General features: G+C 38.8%; 1 protein-coding gene across 1 annotated transcript in view; it reads right to left on the bottom strand.

Annotated features, from left to right (window-relative positions):
* CUNH4orf45 (chromosome unknown C4orf45 homolog) overlaps positions 1 to 23,194 on the bottom strand; it is a 140,487-nt gene that overhangs the window by 66,170 nt on the left and 51,123 nt on the right. Inside the window, exon 2 of the mRNA XM_037737597.1 lies at positions 11,170 to 11,402. Within this exon, the coding sequence (XP_037593525.1) occupies positions 11,170 to 11,286 (117 nt within the window). The 5' untranslated portion in view covers positions 11,287 to 11,402. The remainder of the gene's footprint in view (positions 1 to 11,169; positions 11,403 to 23,194) is intronic.

The following is a 23,194-nucleotide window of genomic DNA, read 5'->3' as shown; positions in this document are numbered from 1 at the left end:
AGACCTGAAAACTTAATCTCTTTAATGTTCACACATAAATTGAATAAACAAAGGAAGGCACAAGATAAACAAGGTCACTATTCCACAGAAACTTTGAAAATAATCTGCATATGATGGAAGGATCATAAGACATCTTTCTCAATTGATTCCTGACACAATTCCCTGAAAATTGAGCTTACATTGACTTCGAAGTAATTTTATTATCAGCTTCTGGATAAATTTTGCAGGACTTGGATGATCTTTGATTTTATGCTATTCTTATCTTTAATAACCAAAAATTACATCTTCTTAATTGGGGAAGATCTTTTTCAGAGACAAAATAACACATCTTTTTTCCATTCCTCCTATAGATATCAGTGCCTAATACCATAAACAATTTGTTATCTAAAATAAGCCGGTCCTTCTCTATCTTAACAAAATGTATCACGATTTATTTAAACAGCTATGCTTATTGTAGTGTTAAACCCAATGAAACTGAGACTTAAATAAATCTTTTTTTTTACTGGCCAGTCATTTCTAAGAGTAAAGATTGATTTAAAAACCAATTCAACATCTTCATAGAAACAGGTAACCATTAGTATATTTTCTATCTTAAATCAGTGAGAACCTTTTACACTTATTTTGGATGGTTTCAACAAAAATAATTGCAACTCCAGTTCGGATATTTCCTACAGAACAATCTTCAAATAATCATGTATTAACAAAAGGGAAATATCTGCTAACTGCATTCACATACTGTGAGGTACACAAATTCTAAAATGAGTAAAAACTGTTAAATTTGAGTTAAATTAATTGCAGACATTTGGGGCTCATTCTAGTTAAAAATTAAAGTCATTGTTTAAGATTTTCACTATTAATCTCTAACCCCTAGTCTAGTCCTGACACATTTAGGAAGTCTTTTGGGGACTGTTCCTGAGGAATCCTCTTGCTTTGTTGCAACAATCCAAGATGCTTTTCTTAGTATATTCAATTTTGACATTTCTTACTAGAAAGAACAATTTTCCATCTCTCTAACTATGAGGTCTTTCTCACCCGTAGAATGAATACAATGGCAATGTAGTTCAAGAATGCAGTAGACACTAAGGGTTTTCTTCTGTAGCCTCCTCCTTGGTAACATGGAACTCTTAGTACCAAACATTTGAGTGGAAAATTCCCTACGGCTATCTTTTCTTATGCTAATGTATTTTTTTCTTCACTTGCCTCAATTTGCAAAATATTACTGTTAACCCCTTAAGGTATCTTTTTCCCACAGCCTGTGAGAAGCATTTCCATTGTTGCAGCAGGGTCACCAAATTGCATAATGTTGCCTATTCTAGACTGGAACTATTGCAGGGAGAAAGGGGACATAAAGGCCTTTGCATGAATGGAGCATTTGAAGTATTCATTTTACATTCAGAGCATGAGTAGAAACAATTCTTTCTGAAAAATGTCAGTGTTTAAGGCATGGATTCTGTGATGTACTTCTCTTGCTAAAGCAAAAAAATGTTCAATGCAGAGACCCATACATATTTCATTTTATGCCACATTATAGATGGGCTTGAGTACCAACATGAATGATATCCTGGTCTTTTACCGTAGTTTTTAAATAATTTGTATTCATCAACTTTCAGCAAATAGACTAAACATTGGATTCTGTGAGTTTCATGTGGCCCCAGTATCTCTGCTTTCTGTGGAGTATCCAAATAATGAGAAACATAGTCTCTCATGTTTCTAGTGTGCTTGTAACACTATAATTTAAAAATCCATGTAGGCAAGAAAATACAGTATACAGTGACATTAATAATACTAGATCCCATTTGTTCAGCCTCATCTCATTTGTTGAGCATGCTAAGTGCTTTACACATGTCTCAATCCATTTAATAATACTCTAAGGTATTACTGTTATCCTATGGTGGACACATTTTTTTTTTTTTTTTTTTTGAGACAGGATCTCGCTCGGTCACCCAGGCTACAGTGCAGTGGCATAATTTCAGCTCACTGCAACCTTTGCCTCCCAAGTTCAAGCAATCCTCCCACCTCAGCCTCCTCAGTAGCTGGGACCACAGGTGTACTCCACCATGCCCAGCTTGTAGAGACAGGATCTTGCCATGTTGCCCAGGCTGGTCTTGAATTTCTGAGCTCAAGGTATCCATCTGCCTCAGACTCCCAAAGTGCTGGGATTAGAGTTGTGAGTTACTGTGTCCAGCCAGTAGGCAGAATTCTAAGAGGGCACCCAAGATTCTCACCCTCTGGTAGACAGGTGTTCTCTCAGATACTCAAGTGAATACTAATCTAGGTGCTACTGTGAAGGGATTTTGTAGATGTAATTAAGGTCCCAGATCAGCTGACTTGAAGAAAGAGAGATTATTCTCAGTGGGCCTAAGCTAATCAGGAGAGCTCTTAAAAAGACCTAGGCTCTTATTGGCAAAGGAGATTTGAAGCATTAGAGGGATTTAACATGAAGGAGATTGTCCACAGCTGGCTTTAAAGATGTGGAGGGGTCATGGGGTGAGGTGCCTGGGTGGCCTCTGAATGTTGAGAATGGCCCCTAGCTGACAACTAGCAAATAAATACAACCTCAGCTCTACAACCATAAGAAATCTTCCACAACCACATGAACTTGGAAGACAGCCTCAGATGGCTTCACAGTCACAGTTAACACCTTCATCTTTGTGAGAGCTGAGTGGAGCACCCAGTTGTGCCATCCCTGGATTTCTGACCTACAGAACTGTGAGCACGTAAATGAGTATTGATTTAAGCCGCTAAATTTTTGGTAATTTGTTATGCAATAGAAAACCAACATAATCCCCATTTCATACATGGGAAAACTGAGGTATTATAAAAAATAGTATTCAGATTAGCATGCAAGGGAGAAAAGAGGGAATATAAAAAATTCTTCAACTGGCTATTTCAGCTTGAAAACCACATTCCATTTTTCACTAAGGCCATGTATTAGTCCATTTTCACCCTGCTATGAAAATACTACCTGAGATTGGGTAAACTGCAAAAAAAAAAAAAAAGAGGTTTAATTTAATTGACTCACAGTTCCACATGGCTATGGAGGCCTCAGGAAACTTATAATCATGGCAGAAAAGGAAGCAGGCATGTCTTACAAGGTGGCAGGCAAGAGAGAGCCAAGAGGGAAGCCCATTATCAAACCATCAGATCTTATGAGAACCCACCATCAGGAGAACAGCATGGGGAAAACCACCCCTACAATCCAATTACCCCCTACCAAGTCCTTTTCTTGACTGATGGAGATTATGGGAATTACAAATCTAAATTAAATTTGGATGGGGACACAAAGCCAAACCCTATCAGGCCACAAACATAGATTTGCCCTGAAAAGCGATATGAATGCTAATTCATATCTCAGAGAAAAGGCATATTTTTCAATGCTGTGGGTGGAAATAAAAAACAAAACAAAACAACAACAACAAAGATAAATTTGTTATTTTTTCCCAGTCTCCTTCCAGAGAAATAAATATTTTCCTTAATTCATGCTATAATTCAAAATACACGAAGATTTTTTTAGAAAAGAGAGACTGGAAATAATTTTCTTGGGAATTGTTATGGTTTGTGATGAATAACCAACCATTCTATTATCAGCACTTCATCCATGGCTGGTTGATGATTCCTAGCAGGGTCTGAAATCTGAGTGGACTATTCAAGCAACAGAAAGCTATTCAAGCACTTCCAAGATGCTACATGTGTTCAGCACAGTTTCTGAAATATTATCAAGGGCCTACTTTGCAACTGTAATGTGTTTGACACTGCTGTTAATTCTAAGGTTAGAAAGTGTACTCTCCCAAGTTAATTGTCTAATCAGCTCTACAACTACAGGTTGTAGAACAAGCATTGTGAACATGGGATTTGATATAAGGGAGACTGTGCCCAGTTTCCTTCAGTTTCTGTTTAAATAAAAGGTAAATAGTTTTGAACGATTTTATTGAATAAACTGGGAGATTAATTGCTAACACACTTAAAAATTTATTACTGTTCATCTACAACTTGGTCTCTCAACAAAGACACTGCATGAGATTTCTCATCATTTATTGATAATCATCTACGCCATGCTAAGCACTAGGAGATGGTGGGAGGGGACTGGGATTGAAGTTGTCAGTACAAAGACACATACAACAGATCTCAGATCTCAAGTTGCTTAAAGCCATAGGAATGTGGCTGGGACTGTGTAGTGCATTTATTGACAATAGTCCCATGAAACTTCCACAGAGAAACTTTCCTATGAATTCTTCCCAAGTAGGTGGTCAGAGTGGATTTCTATAGCATATATTTTCAGTGCCATTTTTTCAAGCCCAAACACAGAACTGAGACCATGGAGTGAGGGGGGGCCCTATATTTAATGAATTGTTCCTAAACTTCCCCAATGAAAGTTCCTTGGTTTCCCAGATTTAATCCTGGGAAAAGAAATCTCCAGGTTTCTGGTATCATTTGCTATGCATGCTATGCATTTTTGTCAATATAGCTGAGATACCCTGGGAGTGTTGTATATGAATAATAGGGAAAACTAGAGTCATAAATTTACAATGATTTAAGAATTTCCTCCTGTGATCTTAAAAGGACAGGATTAATCCAGATTTAGAAAACAGATGTCCTGGTATTTGATCCACCTGTGCTTGGGATATTGGCTCACACACACATTTCAGAATTCTTTGACAATACACTTAACAGCCTAGCTATGGAGTCATACCACAATTTTACTAGCACCTATTCTAAGTTATAGAATCTTTTCTTAGCTTTGTATGTCGCTATCATCAAATAACATTTGTTGAAAAAATCTATGACATATGCTTAATTACTAACTTTGAGAAACTTAATTTTTTCAAAAGGTGATATTTACATTGAGACACATACTGTAGATATTATGTCAAGCCTTATAAGAGTTTTTAACTACCCACAGTGTATTTTTAGCCTGCCTAAATTAAGGGATAAAATCATCTACCAAGCTTTACATTACTTGGGTTCTTTTTCTTTCCTTTTTTCCCCTAAATTTTCACATCCTAACAAATGATGTGATGATTAAGACTTTTGTTCTCCAATTTGCTAATAATTTTCTAGAAAGTCTCCTCTAAAAGAGAGAGAAAGCACTGTGTTTAATTGAGAGGCCAGGTAATTTGGGGCTGGGATGCCCCCTGGAATGTGGCAGCATTGCTGGCTACCAAGAGAGCTTCCATTCCAAATGCATTATTCTTTGTGGAACCGCTTTGAACACAGTACAGAGAGTGCAGATCAGTGATACATGCCTCCCATGATGTTTCCATTGTCTGTTAGAAAAAGGAAGCATCAAACATAAAAGTTATAGTCTGGAAATTTAGATACAAGTAAAATTTTATAAGGACATTGTTTCCTTCAACGTATTTGAGAATCCTGTAAAGCTAAGCTTTGTAAAATGGAGAAAATGTAACATCTGTATATAAGGAGGTTAATGATGTTAATATATTATTTTTAAGAAAAAGGAGGGTTATTTGGTCTCCACAGTCAGTGTTTCTCCTGCCTCACAGATGGTCAGCACATGGTACTCTCTCACTAAAGCCTCTTCTGCTGGTATCATAAGACATATTGCTTTATACAGCCCTTAAGGATGAAAGGTGCTAATTATTTTTATATTAAACCACAAACTGTTAGGATGCAAATAACCATAAGTAAAAAGTGATACTAAACACACACCCATCTGGGAAAGAACAGCAGCCCTCCAAAGACATGCCTAATTTTAGAAAAGCTATTTTCTATTTTGCTTTTATAACTTAGTTGAAAAAGGAAGCTTTATTATGTTTCTAAAATCGTCTATGCTGATAACAACATCTGGAGATTAGGAATTTTAATGAGACTCAAAACTGATGGCTATTTTTATGATTGCTCTAGATGAACCCCAAGGTAAATGAGAATTTGGGGATAAAAAATGCAGAAAATTCTGAAATATGTATTTTGGTGGTTTACAAACTTATCAGCTCTGTGCTGGCAATATGTTTTTCCCAGATGAATCTGAAAACACAGAGGATACTGCTGTGTAGGAGAGGGCGGTTTGGAAGAGTGTACGGAGTTAGTGCAAGGAAAGAGGGTTTGGCTTGGTAAGAACTCCATTTTTTTCCCCGTAATGCCAATAATTGTATATGACATGTTTTGAAAGGCAGTAAAGTGTTTATAAAATACAAATTAAAAAATAACTATTATCAAGCTATTTCTCATTATGTCAAATATTTGGGTGGTATCATCTCTACTATTTATTATTTATTTATTTTTAAGACAGACTATCGTCTGTCACCCAGGCTGGAGTGCAGTGGCACGATCTTGGCTCACTGCAACTTCCTCTTCCTGAGTTTAAGCAATTCTCCTGCCTCAGCCTCCTGAGTAGCTGAGTTACAGGCATGTGCCACCACCCCCAGCTTATTTTTGTATTTTAGTAGAGACAGGGTTTCACTTACTGGCTAGGCTGATCTCAAACTCCTGACTTCAAATGATCCGTCTGCCTCAGCCTCCCAAACTGCTGGGATTACAGGCATTAGTCACCGTGCCCAGCCTCTACTATTTATTGATATTATAAATGAAGTATATTGTGTGCAAATGATGCCAGTCAGATGCTAGGAGACAACTGAGGGAACCATGAAGAAAGGGATGCATACCTTGTAAGAGAAAGCCAAGTAGGTTTGACCACAGCCTGACCCTGCGTTATAGAAAAATAACACAGCTGTGTACTTTATAAAGTGGTTCCAACCTAATGTTCTAACTTATTGCCTATCATTGCATTTCATACATCCTGTATTCCTCCGAGTCCTTATTTCACATGGCCTGGGTTGAAATTCTGGCTCTCCCATTTACTAGCTGTGTGACCTCAGGCAAGGAACCTCACTGTTTATACCTCAGTTTCCTCAGCTGTAAATCATCACAGTACCATTCTTAATCAACAATCAAGTATAGCTCTTTTTATGTTTACCTTTTTAAAATAAATTCACTGAGCGAAATGCCTAATAAACCAACCTTGGATGAGTTTATTCCTTAGCCATCAAGAAATTCGACATTTCATCAGAAGTCTACGCAAATGTCCATAAAACGGTCACAAAGATGTTCTATTTCATGAGAGTGGAACTTTTAACAGTTAAAAACGAGGAAGAGATATCAAGGCCTTGAAAATTTTGGTTTTTATTATATCATCTTACTATAAATATATTGATGGGTTCCCACGATTCTATTACCTCATAGAGTTTGTAAAAGATATATAATATATTGGTTATATTATGATTAATTCATTTAATATTGTCTTTGGGATCACACCAATGAAAAGTTAGTCATCTTGTCCAGTATAACATTGTTTCTGTGAGAAAACGAAATAAATTATTTTGTCACGAAGTCAGAGAACAGGAGTAGAAAATGGACACTAGGAACCCAGCAGACCTTGTTGTGGTTTGGATTAAAGAAAGGCAGTGATGACACCAGCTAAGAGGGGACACGACCAGCTAGGAAGCAGTTAGGAAAGTTCCTCAGTTTAGCATGGGACTGAAACCAAAGAAATTGTTTCAGTTGTCTCCATATATTCTTGCACATAGTTTGGCAGAGACCAAATCCATTTTTTAAAAGAATGTGCTGCTCTTAAATCTGAGATAATAAAAGTAATGGTCTTATAGATACATTTATTATTATTGCATTGTAACCCATGTAAGAGTAGGAAATAGCTAAACATTAAAAAAAATCCAGAAAAGAAACTCTATCTTGTGATTTTTACTGACCTCCGTAACATGGGGGAAGTTTTTCAGGTGTCACTCAGCATGGAAGTTATTATCTTCCTGCAAAAAGCCAGATGATCTGCAGAACCCCTCCTAGTGCCCCAAATAAGAGAGACCATTCCCGGGTAGGAGGCAGCTGCTCCAGGCATTTTACCAAGACTCGATTGGAGGTGCCTGAGTGTCCTTAGCCGCCAGTCTTACATAAACCTGGAGCAGTAAATTAGGCAGAGCAGCTGTTAGAGCTATAAAAATCCAGGAGATGAAACTTTGCTTAAAATCTAAGCTCTGAGTAATTGCCACAAGAGACACTGAGGAGTCTCTGTAGTTAGACTAAAACAAGAAGTGATCATTTTGATTTGGATTATTATGGGACAAGGAAGAGCAAGGGATATGGAAAGCATGTATAGACAGGTAAGAAACTGGAAAAGAACAGGAAGTGGACTGAGACATTTCTCACAGTGACACCACACTGACAAGTTTATCAGCTCCCTTGTGAGGCGGGCCCTGGGTTAATGCCACCACTCTTGTGTATTCTTTGTAATTAGGAACATGTTTGTATGTATGGAGTTCATGTGTATATATCAGCTCAGTGTCAATTAATGCACCAAGTCTGATTTTTTAGAAGTAGCTGCCTGAAGCACAGGGTTGATAAGGAATCAAAGTCTGAGTCTAGATGCAAAAAATGATACTGTGGGCTGGGCATGGTGGCTCACACCTGTAATCCCAGCACACTGGGAGGCTGAGGCAGGAGCATCAATTAAGCTCAGGAGTTTGAGACCAGTCTGGGCAACAACATAGATGTTGTCTCTACTAAAAAAAAAATTTTTTTTAGTTATCTGGGTGTGGTGGCATATGCCTCTAGTCTCAGCTACTCAGAAGGCTGAGGTAGGAGGACTGTTTGAGCCCAGGAGATGGAGGCTGCAGTGAGCTCTGAGTGTGCCACTGTACTCCAGCCTGGCTGACAGCATGAGACACTGTCTCAAAAAAAAAAAAAAAAAAAAAAAAAAAAAGATATTTTGATCTGCCTTGGATGGAAACAGAAAGGTATGCCTTCGATGCAAAGGGAGAGATTAGTAGCCCTAGTGACAAAACCTAGATCTTAACTGATAAGGAAATTATAGACACTTCAATGCTAGTAGGTATGGTCATTCTCAGTGAATCTCGATTTCCCTATTACAAACCTCTAAGTCCAAGGAGCTTTAAGGTATTGTTCAAGATTGTTATCTGTGACAGATAGACCCTTGAAAACAATTACTGTTAAAATACCAGGGCCAAGAAAATGCACAGATGATAAGAAACCAAGCAGTTTCTGAGGGTGCCGCAGCTGGGGAAGAAAATCACTGCATGGCTCACAATCTCACAGAGACAGAGAGGACCCCATTACCCAGCAGTGCAGTGATTAAAAGCAGTCCAGGAAATACTAACTGAAGATCCGGAATAAATACATTCCTGGAAGGCTAACGCGCAGCTATCGTCTCTTTCGGATTCCCAGCTTGCTTTAAAGACCAAAGAATGTTCAATTGCACTTCATTTGAGCAGAAAAATGGGTCCTTAAGTTAAAGAAGGAAGAGAGGCTATACACACTCAAGATGGTCTGACAGATTGAGGGCTGTGTCCGAGAGCAGGGCATCATCACCCAAGGAGAAACACCAAGACAACACAAGTTCTGGACTTTATTCAAACCAGCTGCCTTGCTTTGGGGCTGGACTCTTCTTGCTGGTGGCTAGTTTGATATTTAATCAAATTTCAGATTTTCCTTTTTATTGCCCAAGTGGAAAAGGACACAGTTTAAGAACCTAAGCATTCATTACACTCAGCTTGTCACATGCTCAGAAACTGGTCTTCTTTGGAATATGTTGTAAGAGACGTTCCTTATCATCGGCGCACTTTCTTGGCCCTGGCATTTTAACATATTACAATACACTAAATATAATATTAAATTTAATGAAATACATGAAATACAACCACAACAGTACTAATAGCTAAAATCTGGATGTCAGCCTGGTGTCAGGATCGCGCCCACTGCATTCCTTGTGTTCTTACATTTAGTCCTCACAACATAATAATGAAACACAGATAGGGCTTGACACATGCTAGTTACTGCTTCTGGCGCTTTACGAGTATTAACTTGTGTACTGTTTACAACGGCCCTTTAACCTAGAACTAAGATTTTATAACGAAGACACTGAAGCACGGAGGTAAATAAACTTAACCAAGACCATACACACTAATAGGTGGCAGAACTAGGATAGAAAGTCAGGTGATCCTGTGAAATGAGCCTCTGAATACTGACTTGTAGAAGAGGAACAAACAAAGATGCAGAAAGGTGAACTCATTTGCCCGAGGTCACAGAGCTAGACCTAAGTCAGAGTGTAACCCCAAAGACTGCACTCCCAACCACCCTCCTGGACTGCCATGGTTTGAGCCAGAAAAAGGGTTTTCTGGCTGGGTGTGGTGGCTCACACCTGTAATCCCAGCACTTTGGGAGGCTGAAGCAGGTAGATCACCTGAGATCAGAAGTTCGAGACCAGACTGACCAACATGGTAAAACCCCATTTCTACTAAAAATACAAAAATCAGCTGGGCATGGAGGCACGTGCCTGTAGTCCCAGCTACTCGGGAGGCTGAGGCAGGAGAATCTCTTGACAGGAGGTGGAGGTCACAGTGAGCCAAGATCGCACCACTGCACTCCAGCCTGGGCGACAGAGTGAGACTGTGTCTCAAAAAAGGAAAAAAAAAAAGGTTTTCCTTTTGTTAACGTTTACCAGATGAGACTGTCTTGGTTTGCCTTAAGAATTTGAGGAAATTCAGTTATTGCATGATTGATACATGCAATTTTCAGACAACGCAAAGGCCTTCCTGGAAAAAAATATCCAAATTCTCAGATTTTACTTCTGAAATCACTTGTGTACTCTTCTGTTTCAGAGGAGACACCGTGACCTCATGCCTATGTCTATATCACCAAAGGGAAATAAGACAAGGTTTCTAAAACCCTCTGACAACATACACTGAATTATTAACACTTGCAATGAAGGCCTTATCTATACAGTGAATCTTAAAGATCTGAGATGCCTGTGTGAGGTTTGTAGATTATGCCCAGCACCGGCTGCTTTCTTTTTACCACCCGCGCGTGAAGCAGTGCCAGGATGGGGGAAGTGTGTGCAAGTGCCTCAGCCTGAATGTGAATCAGAACACATTCCACAGCCAAACACAAATGCTTTTGGACTATCCATGGCTTCATATTCTTCATACCCTTCCCTTGGTGTATTAAAGGGGCTCCAGGAGTGTTGCGGAGCCATGCATTTATTCACACATTTGTCTTCCTACAAAATTCAAACCTCTATGTCTCAATGAGAAATCAAGTGCCCAACATTTCCTTTGGAAGCAAATTCATAAAGAATTCAACTTAGAAAACAGTGTACTATGAAGAGCATAAATTTAAGAGCAATACCTTGATATGAAAGCCACTCTCCAGTCTTGATTTGTTGATAAAATTATACTGTGTTACTCCCCAGCCAATTTCACCAACGTACTCATGTTTATATTTTGCTGGGAAGCTTCTATTCATGGCAGGCCTCCATAAATATCTGAGATCTCCAGTTTTTTCTAATGTTGGATGCTGTTCTCCTACATAGGAAGTGTGTTGATGAACTTTAGGCAAGTAATCCTTTACATAGTCTGGACCTGTGAAAGAAAAAGTATTTAAAACTTCTCCACCCTTTATTCTAAGATACTTTTTCTATTTTAACCTTGGAAATGCTAATAGCCAATAATTACATGGCACTATGTTCTAGGTGCTGTTACAAGCCTTCTAGACATGTTAATTCAATTAATGCTTATTAATAACCAAATGAGATTTGTAGAATTATTTTCCCTAGCTTATGTATGAGGGAAATGAGGTACAGAAAGATTGGTTACTTGTCCAGAATTACAGCTAACAAGCTCCCTGTTACCCAGGCAGGCTGATGTGAAGGTTGGGGTCTTCATTGCCCCACTAAACTGCTTTGCTTATAAATCAACTTATTACAGACATGGGCTGGATGTGGTGGTTTAGGCCTGTAATCCCAGCACTTTGAGAGGCCAAGGTGAGCAGATCTCTTGAGCTCAGGAATCTGAGATCATCCTGGATAACTAGTGAGACCCTGTCTCTACAAAAAATTTTAAAAATTAGCCAGGCATGGTGGCACACACCTGTGGTCCCAGCTGTTTGGGAGACAGAGGCAAGAGTATTGCTTAAGCCCAGGAGGTGGAGGCTGCAGTGAGCTACGAGTGTGCCACTGCACATCAGCTTGAGCAGCAGAGCAAGACTGTCTCAAAAAGACATGATATACACTAAAATGTATCAAATGCCACATTTGGAGAAGGTAGGCCTTCAGACACTGAGGTTTTATCTAGATAGATAAAAATCTGAAATGAGTATTAGAATACTCCCCAAATGTATTAGCAAAAATTGAAAAATGGAGAAAATTGTTAGATTAGGATAGCTTATAACAGACGACTAAAGAAAGAAGTATTTATACTTTAAATGTAAAACAATGAGCAAAAAGTAGTCAATGAATTATAGAAGTAGGTGAAACAAGCAGAAATAAGAGAAGGTCTGGAAAAAGATCACTTAAATTCTTTTTTTAAATTATACTTTAAGTTCTGGGATACATGTGTAGAACGTGCAGGTTTACTACATAAGTATACATGTGCCACGGTGGTTTGCTGCACCTATGAACCCATCATTTACATTAGGTATTCCTCCCAATGCTGTCCCTCCCCAATGCCCTCAGCCACTGACAGGTTCCAGTGTGTGATGTTCCCCTCCCTGTGTCCATATGTTCTCATCGATCAACTTCCACTTATGAGTGAGAACATGCGGTGTTTGGTGTTGCTATGTTAGCTTGCTGAAAATGATGGTTTCCAGCTTCATCTATGTCCCTCAAAAGAATGAATTCATCCTTCTTTATGGCTGCATAGTATTCCATGGTGTATATGTGCTGCAATTTTTTTATCCAGTCTAACATCGATGGGCATTTGAGTTGGTTCTAAGTCTTTGCTATTGTGAACAGTGCCACAATAAACACATGTGTGCATGTGTCTTTATAAATGATTTATAATCCTTTGGGTATATACCCAGTAATGGGATTGCTGGATCAAATGGTATTTCTAGTTCCAAATCCTTGAGGAATCACCACACCGTCTTCCACAATGGGTGAACTAATTTACACTCCCACCAAGTGTAAAAGCATTTCTATTTCTCCATATCCTCTCCAGCAACTGTTGTTTCCTGACTTTTTCATGATTGCCATTCTAACTGGCATGAGATAGTACCTCATTGTGGTTTTGATTTGCATTTCTCTACTGACCAGTCATGATGAGTTTTTCATGTATTTCTTGACCGCATAAATGTCTTCTTTTGAGAAGTGTCTGTTCATACTCTTTGCCCACATCTTGATGATTGTTTTTTTTCTTGTAAATTTGTTTAAATTCTTTGTAGATTCTGGATATTAGCCCTTTGTCAGATGGATAGACTGCAAAAATTTTCTCCTATTTTGTAGGTAGCCTGTTCACTCTTAAGATAGTTTCTTTTGCTGTGCAGAAGCTCTTTAGTTTAAATTCCATTTGTTTATTTTGGCTTTTGTTGCTGATGCTTTTGGTGTTTTAGTCATGAAGTCTTTGCCCATGCCTATGTCACAAATGATATTACCTAGGCTTTCTTCTAGGGCCTTTATGGTCTTAGGTCTTCTGTTTAAGCCTTTAATCCATCTTGAGTTAATTTTTGTATAAAGTGTAAGGAAGGGGTCCGGTTTCAGATTTCTGCATATGGCTAGCCAGTTTTCCCAACACCATGTATTAAATAGGGAATTCTTTCTCCATTGCTTGTTTTTGTCGGGTTTGTCAAAGATCAGATGGTTGTAGATGTGTGGTTTTATTTCTGAGATCTCTATTCTGTTCCATTGGTCTATGTGCTTCCCAATGCAAAGAAGCTAAGAACCTTGAAAAAGGTTTAGAGGAATTGCTAACTAGACTAACCAGTCTAGAGAATAACATAAATGACCTGATGGGGCTGAAAAACACAGCATGAGAACTTCGTGGTGCATATACAAGTATCAATAGCCACATTAATCAAGCGGAAGAAAGGATATCAGATTGAAGATCAACTTCATGAAATAAAGCATGAAGACAAGATTAGAAAGAAAAGAATGAAAAGGAATGGTGTACCTGAAAGTGACAGGAAGAATGGAACCAAGCTGGAAAATATACTTCAGGATATTATCCAGGAGAACGTCTCCAACCTAGCAAGACAGGTCAATATTCAAATTCGGGAAATACAGAGAACACCACAAAGATACTACTCACGAAGAGCAACCCCAAGACACATCATTGTCAGATTCACCAAGGTTGAAATGAAAGAAAAAAAGTTAAGGGCAGCCAGAGAGAAAGGTTGGGTTAAACACGAAGGCCCATCAGACTAACAGCAGCTCTCTCTGCAGAAACCCTAACAAGCCAGAAGAAAGTGGCAGCCAATATTCAACATTCTTAAAGAAAAGAATTTTCAACTCAGAATTTCATATCTAGCCAAACTAAGCTTCATAAGTGAAGGAGATATAAAATCCTTTACAGACAAGCAAATGCTGAGAGATTTTGTCACCACCAGGCCTGCCTTGCAAGAGTTCCTGAATGAAGCACTAAATATGGAAAGGAAAAACTAGTACCAGCCACCACAAAAACAAACCAAAATGTAAAGACCATCGACACTATGAAGAAACTTCATCAACCTATGGGCAAAATAACAAGCTAGCATCATAATGACAGTATCAAATTCACATATAACCATATTAACCTTAAATGTAAATGGGCTAAATGCCCCAATTAAAAGACACAGACTGGCAAATTGCATAAAAAGTCAAGACCCATCAGGGTGCTGTATTCAGGAGACCCATGTCACATGCAAAGACACACATAGGCTCAAAATAAAGGGATGGAGGAATATTTACTAAGCAAATGGAAAGCAAAAAAAAAAAAGCAGGAGTTGCAATCCTTGTCTCTAGTAAAACAGACTTTAACAAAGATCAAAAAAGACAAAGAAGGGCATTACATAATATAAAGGGATCAATGCAACAAGAAGAGCTAATTCTAAATATATGTGCACCCAATACAGGAGCATCCAGATACATAAAGCAAGTTCTTAGAGATATACAAGGAGAATTAGGCTCCCACACAATAATAGTGAGAGATTTTAACACCCCACTGTCAATATTAGACAGATCAACAAGACAGAAAACTAACAGCTTTATTCCCAACTTGAACTCAGCTCTGGACCAAACGGACCTAATAGACATCTACAGAACTCTCCACCCCATATCAACAGAGTATACATTCTTCTCAGCACCACATAGCACTTATTCTAAAATCGACCACATAATAGAAAGTAAAACACTCCTCAGCAAATGCAAAAGAACAGAAATCATAACAGTCTCTCAGACCACAGTGCAATCAAATTAGAACTCAGGATTAAGAAACTCACTTAAAATTGCACAGCTACATGGAAACTCAACAACCTGCTCCTAAATGACTACTGGGTAAATAACAAAATTAAAGCAGAAATAAAGAAGTTCTTTGAAACCAATGAGAACAAAGACACAACATACCAGAATCAGAATCTCAGGGACATAGCCAAAGCAGTGTTTAGAGGGAAATTTATAGCACTAAATGCCCACAGGAGAAAACAGTAAAGATCTAAAGTTGACACCCTAACATCACAATTAAAAGAACTGGAGAAGCAAGAGCAAATTCAAAATCTAGCAGAAGACAAGAAATAACTAAGATCAGAGCAGAACTGAAGGAGATTGAGACACAAAAAACCCTTCAAAAGAATCAATGAATCCAGAAGCTGGATTTTTTAAAAAAGATCAACAAATAGACTGCTAGCCAGACCAATAAAGAAGAAAAGAGAGAAGCATCAAATAGACACAATAAAAAATGATAAAGGGAATATCATCATTGATCCCACAGAAATACAAACTACCATGAGAGAGTAGTATAAACACTTCTATACAAATAAACTAGAAAATCTAGAAGAAATGGATAAATTCCTGGACAAATACATCTTCCCAGGATTAAACCAGGAAGAGGTTGAATCCCTGAATAGACCAATAGCAAGTTCTATAATTGAGGCAGTAACTAATAGCCTACCAACCAAAAAAAAAGCCCAGAACCAGACAGATTTACAGCCAACTTCTACCAGAGGTACAAAGAGGAGCTGTACCATTCCTTCTGAAATTATCCCAAACAATAGAAAAAGAGGGACTCCTCCCTAACTCATTTTATGAGGCCAGCATCATCCTAATACCAAAACCTGGCAGAGACACACACACACAGAAAAATTTCAAGCCAATATCCTTGATGAACATCAATAGAAAAGCCTCAGTAAAATACTGGCAAATCAAATCCAGCAGCACATCAAGAAGCTTATCCACCACGATCAAGTCAGCTTCATTCCTGGGATGCAAGCCTGGTTCAACATATGCAAATAAATAAACATAATCCATCCCATAAACAGAACCAATGACAAAAACCACATGATTATCTCAAAAGATGCAGAAAAGGCCTTCGATAAAATTCAACATTCCTTCATGCTAAAAACTCTCAATAAACTAGGTATTGATGGAACATATCTCAAAATAATAAGAGCTATTTATGATAAACCTACAGCCCAATATCATACAGAATGGGAAAAAGCTGGAAGCATTCCCTTTGAACACTGACACAAGACAAGGATGGCCCCTTTCACCACTCCTATTCAATATAGTACTGGAAGCTCTGGCCAGGTAAATCAGGCAAGAGAAAGTAATAAAAGGTATTCAAATAGGAAAAGAGGAAGTTAAATTATCACTGTTCGCAGATGACATGATTGTATATTTAGAAAACCCCATTGTCTCAGCCCAAACTCTCCTTAAGCTGATAAGCAACTTCAGCAAAGTCTCGGGACACATTGATTTTGTATGTATCACAAGCATTCCTATACACCAATAATAGACAAACAGCCAAATCATGAGTGAACTCCTATTTACAATTGCTACAAAGAAAATGAAATACCTAGGAATACAATTGAAAATGGATGTGAAGGACCTCTTCAAGGAGAACTACAAACCACTGCTCAAGAAAAGAAGAGACAACACAAACAAATGGAAAAGCATTCCATGCTCATGGAAAGGAAGAATCAAATATCATGAAAATGGCCATGCTGCCCAAAGTAATTTATAGATTCAATGCTATTCCCATCAAGCTACCATTGACTTTTTTCACAGAATTATAAAATCTACTGTAACTTTCATATGGAACCAAAAAAGAACCTGTATAGCCAAGGAATCCTAAGCAAAAAGACCAAAGCTGGAGGCATCATTCTACCTGACTTCAAACTACATTACAAGGCTACAGTAACCAAAACAGCATGGTACCGATATCAAAACAGATACATAGACCAATGGAACAGAAAAGAGACCTCAGAAATAATGTTACACATCTACAACCACCTGATCTTTGACAAACCTGACAAAAACAAGCAATGGAGAAAGAATTCCCTATTTAATAAATAGTGTTGGGAAAACTGGCTAGCCATATGCAGAAAGCTGAAACTGGACCCCTTCCTTACACTTTACACAAAAATTAATTCAAGATGGATTAAAGGCTTAAACATAAGAACACCATAAAAACTCTGGAAGAAAATCTAGGCAATACCATTCAGGACATAGGCATGGGCAAAGACTTCATGAGTAAAACACCAAAAGCATCGGCAACAAAAGCCAAAATAGACAAATGGCATCTAGTTAAACTAAAGAGCTTCTGCACAGCAAAAGAAACTACCATCAGAGTGAACAGGCAACCTACAAAATGGGAGAAAATTTTTGCTGTCTATCATTCTGAGAAAGGACTAGTATCCAGAATCCACAAAGAACTTAAACAAATTTACAAGAAAAAAACAATCATCAGGAAGTGGGCAAAGAATATGAGCAGACACTTCTTAAAAGAAGACATTTATTTGGCCAAAAAACAAATGAAAAAAAAAACTCATCATCACTGGTCATTAGAGAAATGCAAATCAAAACCACAATGAGATACCACTTCATGCCAGTTAGAATGGTGATCATTAAAAAGTCAGGAAACAACAGATGCTGGAGAGGATGTGAAGAAATAGAAACGCTTTTACATTGTTGGTGGGAGTGTAAATTAGTTCGACTGTTGTGGAAGATAGTGTGGTGATTCCTCAAAGATCTAGAACCAGGAATATCATTTGACTCAGCAATCCCATTACTGGGTATATACCCAAAGGATTATAAAATCATTCTACTATAAAGACACATGCACACGTATGTTTATTGCAGCACTGTTCACAATAGCAAAGACTTGGAACCAACTCAAATGCCCATCGATGATAGATTGGATGATGAAAATGTGGCACATATACACCATGGAATAATATGCAGCCATAAAAAATGATGAGTTCATGACCCTTGCATGGACATGGATGGAGCTAGAAACCATCATTCTCAGCAAACACAACAGAAAACTAAACACTGCATTTTCTCACTCATAAGTGAGAGTTGAACAATGAGAACACATGGACACAGGGAGGGGAACATCACACACTGGGGCCTGTCAGAGGGTGAGGGGCTAGAGGAGGGACAGCATTGAGAGAAATACCTAATGTAGATGATGGGGTCAATGGGCACAGCAAACCACCATGGTACATAAATACCTATGTAACAAACGTGCACATTCTGCACATGTATCCCAGAATTTGAAGTGTGTATATATGTATGTATATATATAACAGAGTCTTGCTATGACACCCAGGTTGAAGTGTGGTGCAGCAGTAATGCTCTAAAGGCTTGAACTTCTGGGCTTAAGGTATTCTCCCACCTCAACCTCCTAAGTAGCTGGGACTGCAGGCACATTCTACCAAGCCCAGCTAAAATTGGTATTGAAAGTTGATGCTGTGAAAGTGAAAAGGAGATCTAAGACTTTCTGGAAGAAATGGTACTTACTGATTAAAAATAGACAATGAAGCTACTGGCACAGGAAGAAATTCCAAAGCCCCAGAACCAAAATCAGTGTAGGAGTGTATGGGCAGACCGGGGACAGAAAAAACTTCATTTCTTTTCCAAAAGTTAACCGAAGACCTTGGAGATAGAATCTGTGTTGTGGTCACAACATTGCCTCAGTCCTTCCCAGCTCCTGTGCTCCTTTCCTTCTGCTCTTAAATCAGGGAATCTCAGTATTTGCAGAAGGTGCAAGATAGACCAGGGTTTTGATTCACTGCCTGACACGCGGACCAGGTACTCTGATAAGATGGTCAATGCGTAACAAGCCTGTGCTCAGAAAACGAATCTCAGCTTTCCAAGGAATCTGAAAATGTGAGGGTTTTTCAGAAACACAATTTTGGCAGGTGTTTTCACAGCTTCCTAATCACTACCACTCCCGTGATGCACTGAGTATTCAGAGTGGCTAATTTCCCTTGATGAGTACATTGTAGCTTCAATTTCATTTGCTTCAGGTTTTCACTTAGATCTGCTTTGATCAAGCATAGAATTGTCAGAGCATAAAAACCTGTTTTCTCTCTCCATATGACAGGTGTTGAGGTCTCATTTACAAAGCTCTGTCATAAGGAACTTTTTGCAATCTCTTCTAATACAGAAGAACTGTGTTAGTCTTCACAGAATTGCAGTGTATGTTTAAGCCAGGTTTTTTTAAATTTTACTCTGAGGTGTACCCTTCAGAAAATACTTTTTTCTTTTTTAGAAACAGACTCTTGCTTCACCCAGGCTGAAGTACAGTGATGCAATCCTAGCTCACTCCACTTGGGCTCCTGGGAGCCTGCCAACTCAGCCTCTTGAGCGATCAGGATTCCAGGTGCAGGCCACCACATTTGGCTGATTATTATTTTTTATTTTTTAGTCATGGAGTCTTGCTATGTTGCCCAGGCTGGTCTCAAACTCCTGGCCTCAGGTGATCCTCCTGCATCGGCCTTCCAAAATGCTGGGATTACAGACACGAGCCATCGTGCCCAGACTCAGGCCAGTGTTTTCCCAAATACTTCATCAAATTCTGCTCCTATGAGTGCACCATGAAGGTAGTGTGTATGGAAGGGATCTCTATAGTCAAATACATTTAGGAACACCACTTGATACATTTACCTTGTAGATATTCACAGCATATGAAAGTACATTAAGAGTTCTGATAAGTCTTATGGTAAATAAACTATTTACAATTACGTAACCCAGTGTTTCCCAAACTGATTTAAACATAGATGTTTTTTTCCCTACTAGGTCACTTACATGCATCCTGCTGTAAACGTGAGAGTAGATATTTATCTGTAATTAGTTCCTTAGTTGCTCTGTGGGCTGCAGTAAGGTTTTGAAAAAAGCCATTACTTGCCAGCTGTCTTGGTTTGTGCTGCTATAACAAAATACCTGAGACTGAGTCACTTCTAAAGAACAGAAATTTGTTTCCATACAGTTATGAAGGCTGGCAGTCCAACATCAAGTTGCCGGCAAGTCATGTGATGAAGGCTGCTCTCTGCTTCCAAGGTGGTGTCTCGTTGCTGCATCTTCTGCAGGGGAGGAACACCAGACCCCGACAGGGCAGGGGGTGGAAGGGCAAGCAAGCTGGAGGCTTTGCAAAGCCTTCTTTATAAAGGCTTTAATCCTATTCATGAGGGAGGAGCCCACACAGCCTAATCATCTCTTAAAGGCCCCACCTCTTAATACTGTCACATTGGCCGTTAAATTTCAACACCTGAATTTGGGGAGGTACGCACACTTAAATCATAGCACAAACTCAGTCAAAAGCACTTAGTTTTAGAAGATGTGGTGAAAAGTGCACATGCTTTGCACCCCAAGTGTGTGTGTGTGTGTCTCCACTTAGTCCAACAAACGTCATCTTCTGCCAACATTTGAAAAAAGGGCTGGGCATGGTGAGTCACACACCATGAGAGTCTAGGACGGAAGGATCCCTGGAGTGTAGGAGTCTGAGACCAGCCTCAGCAGCATAGTAAGGCCTTGCCTCTACAAAAAATTTTTAAAAATTAGCCAGCCACCCATGGCTTGCCTGGGTAGTCCCAGCTTCTCAGGAGGCTGAGGCAGGAGGCTCACTTGAGCCCAGAAGTTTGAGGCAGCAGTGAGCTATGATTATGCCACTGCACTCCAGCCGAAGCAACAGAATGAGACCCTGTCTCTAAAAAAAAAAAAGAAAAAAAGGACCCAACTACAATGTCTGTTAATAGAGAAGGGGAAAATTCCATCCCTGAAGCAAATCTCTTTCTGATTTCTCTTCAGTTTCTTTTTTAAAAAATTATTTCTATTTTCATACCGTTACCGGGATTCTCTGCAGTTTCATTGTCTCCTTTAGTTCATTCATTTATTCTTTCACTGATGTATTTATTCAACACATACTTATGAACAGCTACTACATGTCAGGCAGTGTTCTGAGTGCTTGGAATATAGCAGTGAAAAAAACAAAGGCCCCTGCCTTCAGGAAACTGACATTCTTTGAGAGGCAGGTGTTAGAAGTAAACAGTCCTTCATCATCTGGATTATCACCATAGCCTCCTTAACTAGTCTTGGCTCCAGTTCATTTCATTTCTAATCCACACAGCTGCCAAGAATGATTTAAAACTCAGATAACATTAAATACTCCCTTTCCTTAAAAACCTGAAATAATTTTCTCCAGTGCTTGGAAATTTGTGTTCATTCAGATTTCTCGGGATTGCAGAACAGTGTCTTCATAATCTGACAATAATACCTTCCTTAACCTCTTCTCATTGTTAAACCAAATCCTACAAGGCTTACTGTAAATGCTTCCTTCTATGGAGAACATATGTAATCCTATCAAGTCAAAATTAAAACTCAGCATGATGTAGATGGTAGTTTCATTGAATTTCACTTGTTTTCTATATCAAATTTACTGAATCTTCCTCATTTGCAGCTCTTGGAGGGTAGGAGTTGTATCTTATTTATCTCTGTTAATTCTTAATTGCCAGCACTGTGCTTTGAGCTTAGGATATCCACAAAAGAAACGGATATTGAATTGCTGATTAAGTGAATTAAAGCGTTCCATTATAAGACTGAAGATATATAAAGTCATACTGGGTGAGAAGCAAGTAATTCTTTAAATTTCTAACGAGCAACTTAATTTCCAGAACTGCCTTAAAACCCTCCTATTCTGGGATTTATGTTAAGATACTTAAGTGTAAGGTCAGAGGAAGAATTGCTTTTCACTACATTTATTTTTAGTATCTAGAGATAGAAGGATGACAGCTCACAGTAATGTTATTTCATTTTATAATATTGCCTCAGGAGGTCAATCCTCTAGTTCAGCAACTAAATGGAAAACCACCAAAGAAATAAATCAAAAGGAATCAAGTAGAATATAGAAATGAGTGTTTTGATAAGTATATTTGACAATCTGTTGCCACCATAGGCATAATTTGGCCATTGCAGATGTGCAGTGCAGAACAGCTGGGCTTGTCAGGGGAATCAATCCAAGGTAAAGGCCAGATGGCGGTAGTGGGATTTGAACCTATGAAATGCACTCTAATGGGTATGTCTGACATGTGCACATAGAGGGAAGAAAAAAGGAGGTACTGCTAGAGATTAATTACAACAATTGCTCATGTGAATCAGACTCTCCAGTTCTGACATTCACCACAGAATGGACTCATGAACTGGAACATTTTTAAATGCTGCATTTCAATTCAGTTGGTACAATTATGCAGTGGGTCTAACCACTGAAAGAACCGAAAGACTCAGTTCGTCAAACTTCTGAATGACCCAAATAAACAGCAGGCAAAAGCATCCTTGCTACATACCTTAGTTCTATTCTCAAATGATAAATTTTCTCTCTCTTTTTTTTTTTCCATTTTTCTTTTTAATACAAGGACTTGCTGTGTTGCCCAGGCTGATCTTGAATTCCTGGACTCAAGTGATCTTGCTACTTTGGACACCAAAGTGCTGGGATTACAAGCATGAGCCCCTATGCCTGGACTTTGTTACTTTTATTTTTTGTAGTCAAACAAACTTTCCTGTGGGCAACCTGAACACATTAGGGGCAGCAGTTACTAATCAAACTGCTTCCAAAAATAAACTTGTGGGATTATTGTGTCAATTAGGTAACTGACATAATTATGCATAGAATTGTAAATTGGAATTCAGTCACAAAGAATCAGAAAGTTCACCTGACACTTATGCACAGCTTAACTGATGGCTAAAATAACATGGATGGCACCTTACCACGTGCCCAATGCTGGCTTAGTGCGAACAAGAGTCATTATGACATGGCCTGTTTTTCTGGCCTCCCATACAATCTAAAGACCATGCTCACCTCCTTTAGAAAACATTTTCCGGCTGGGAACAGTGGCTCATGCCCATAATCCCAGTACTTTGGGAGACTGAGGCGGGCGGATCACAAGGTCAATAAATTGAGACCATCCT

Source organism: Cebus imitator, unplaced genomic scaffold (genome assembly GCF_001604975.1).
Source record: "Cebus imitator isolate Cc_AM_T3 unplaced genomic scaffold, Cebus_imitator-1.0 Scaffold40, whole genome shotgun sequence".
Classification (NCBI taxonomy): Eukaryota; Metazoa; Chordata; class Mammalia; order Primates; family Cebidae; genus Cebus; species Cebus imitator.
This window is presented reverse-complemented; position numbering and strand designations above follow the sequence as displayed.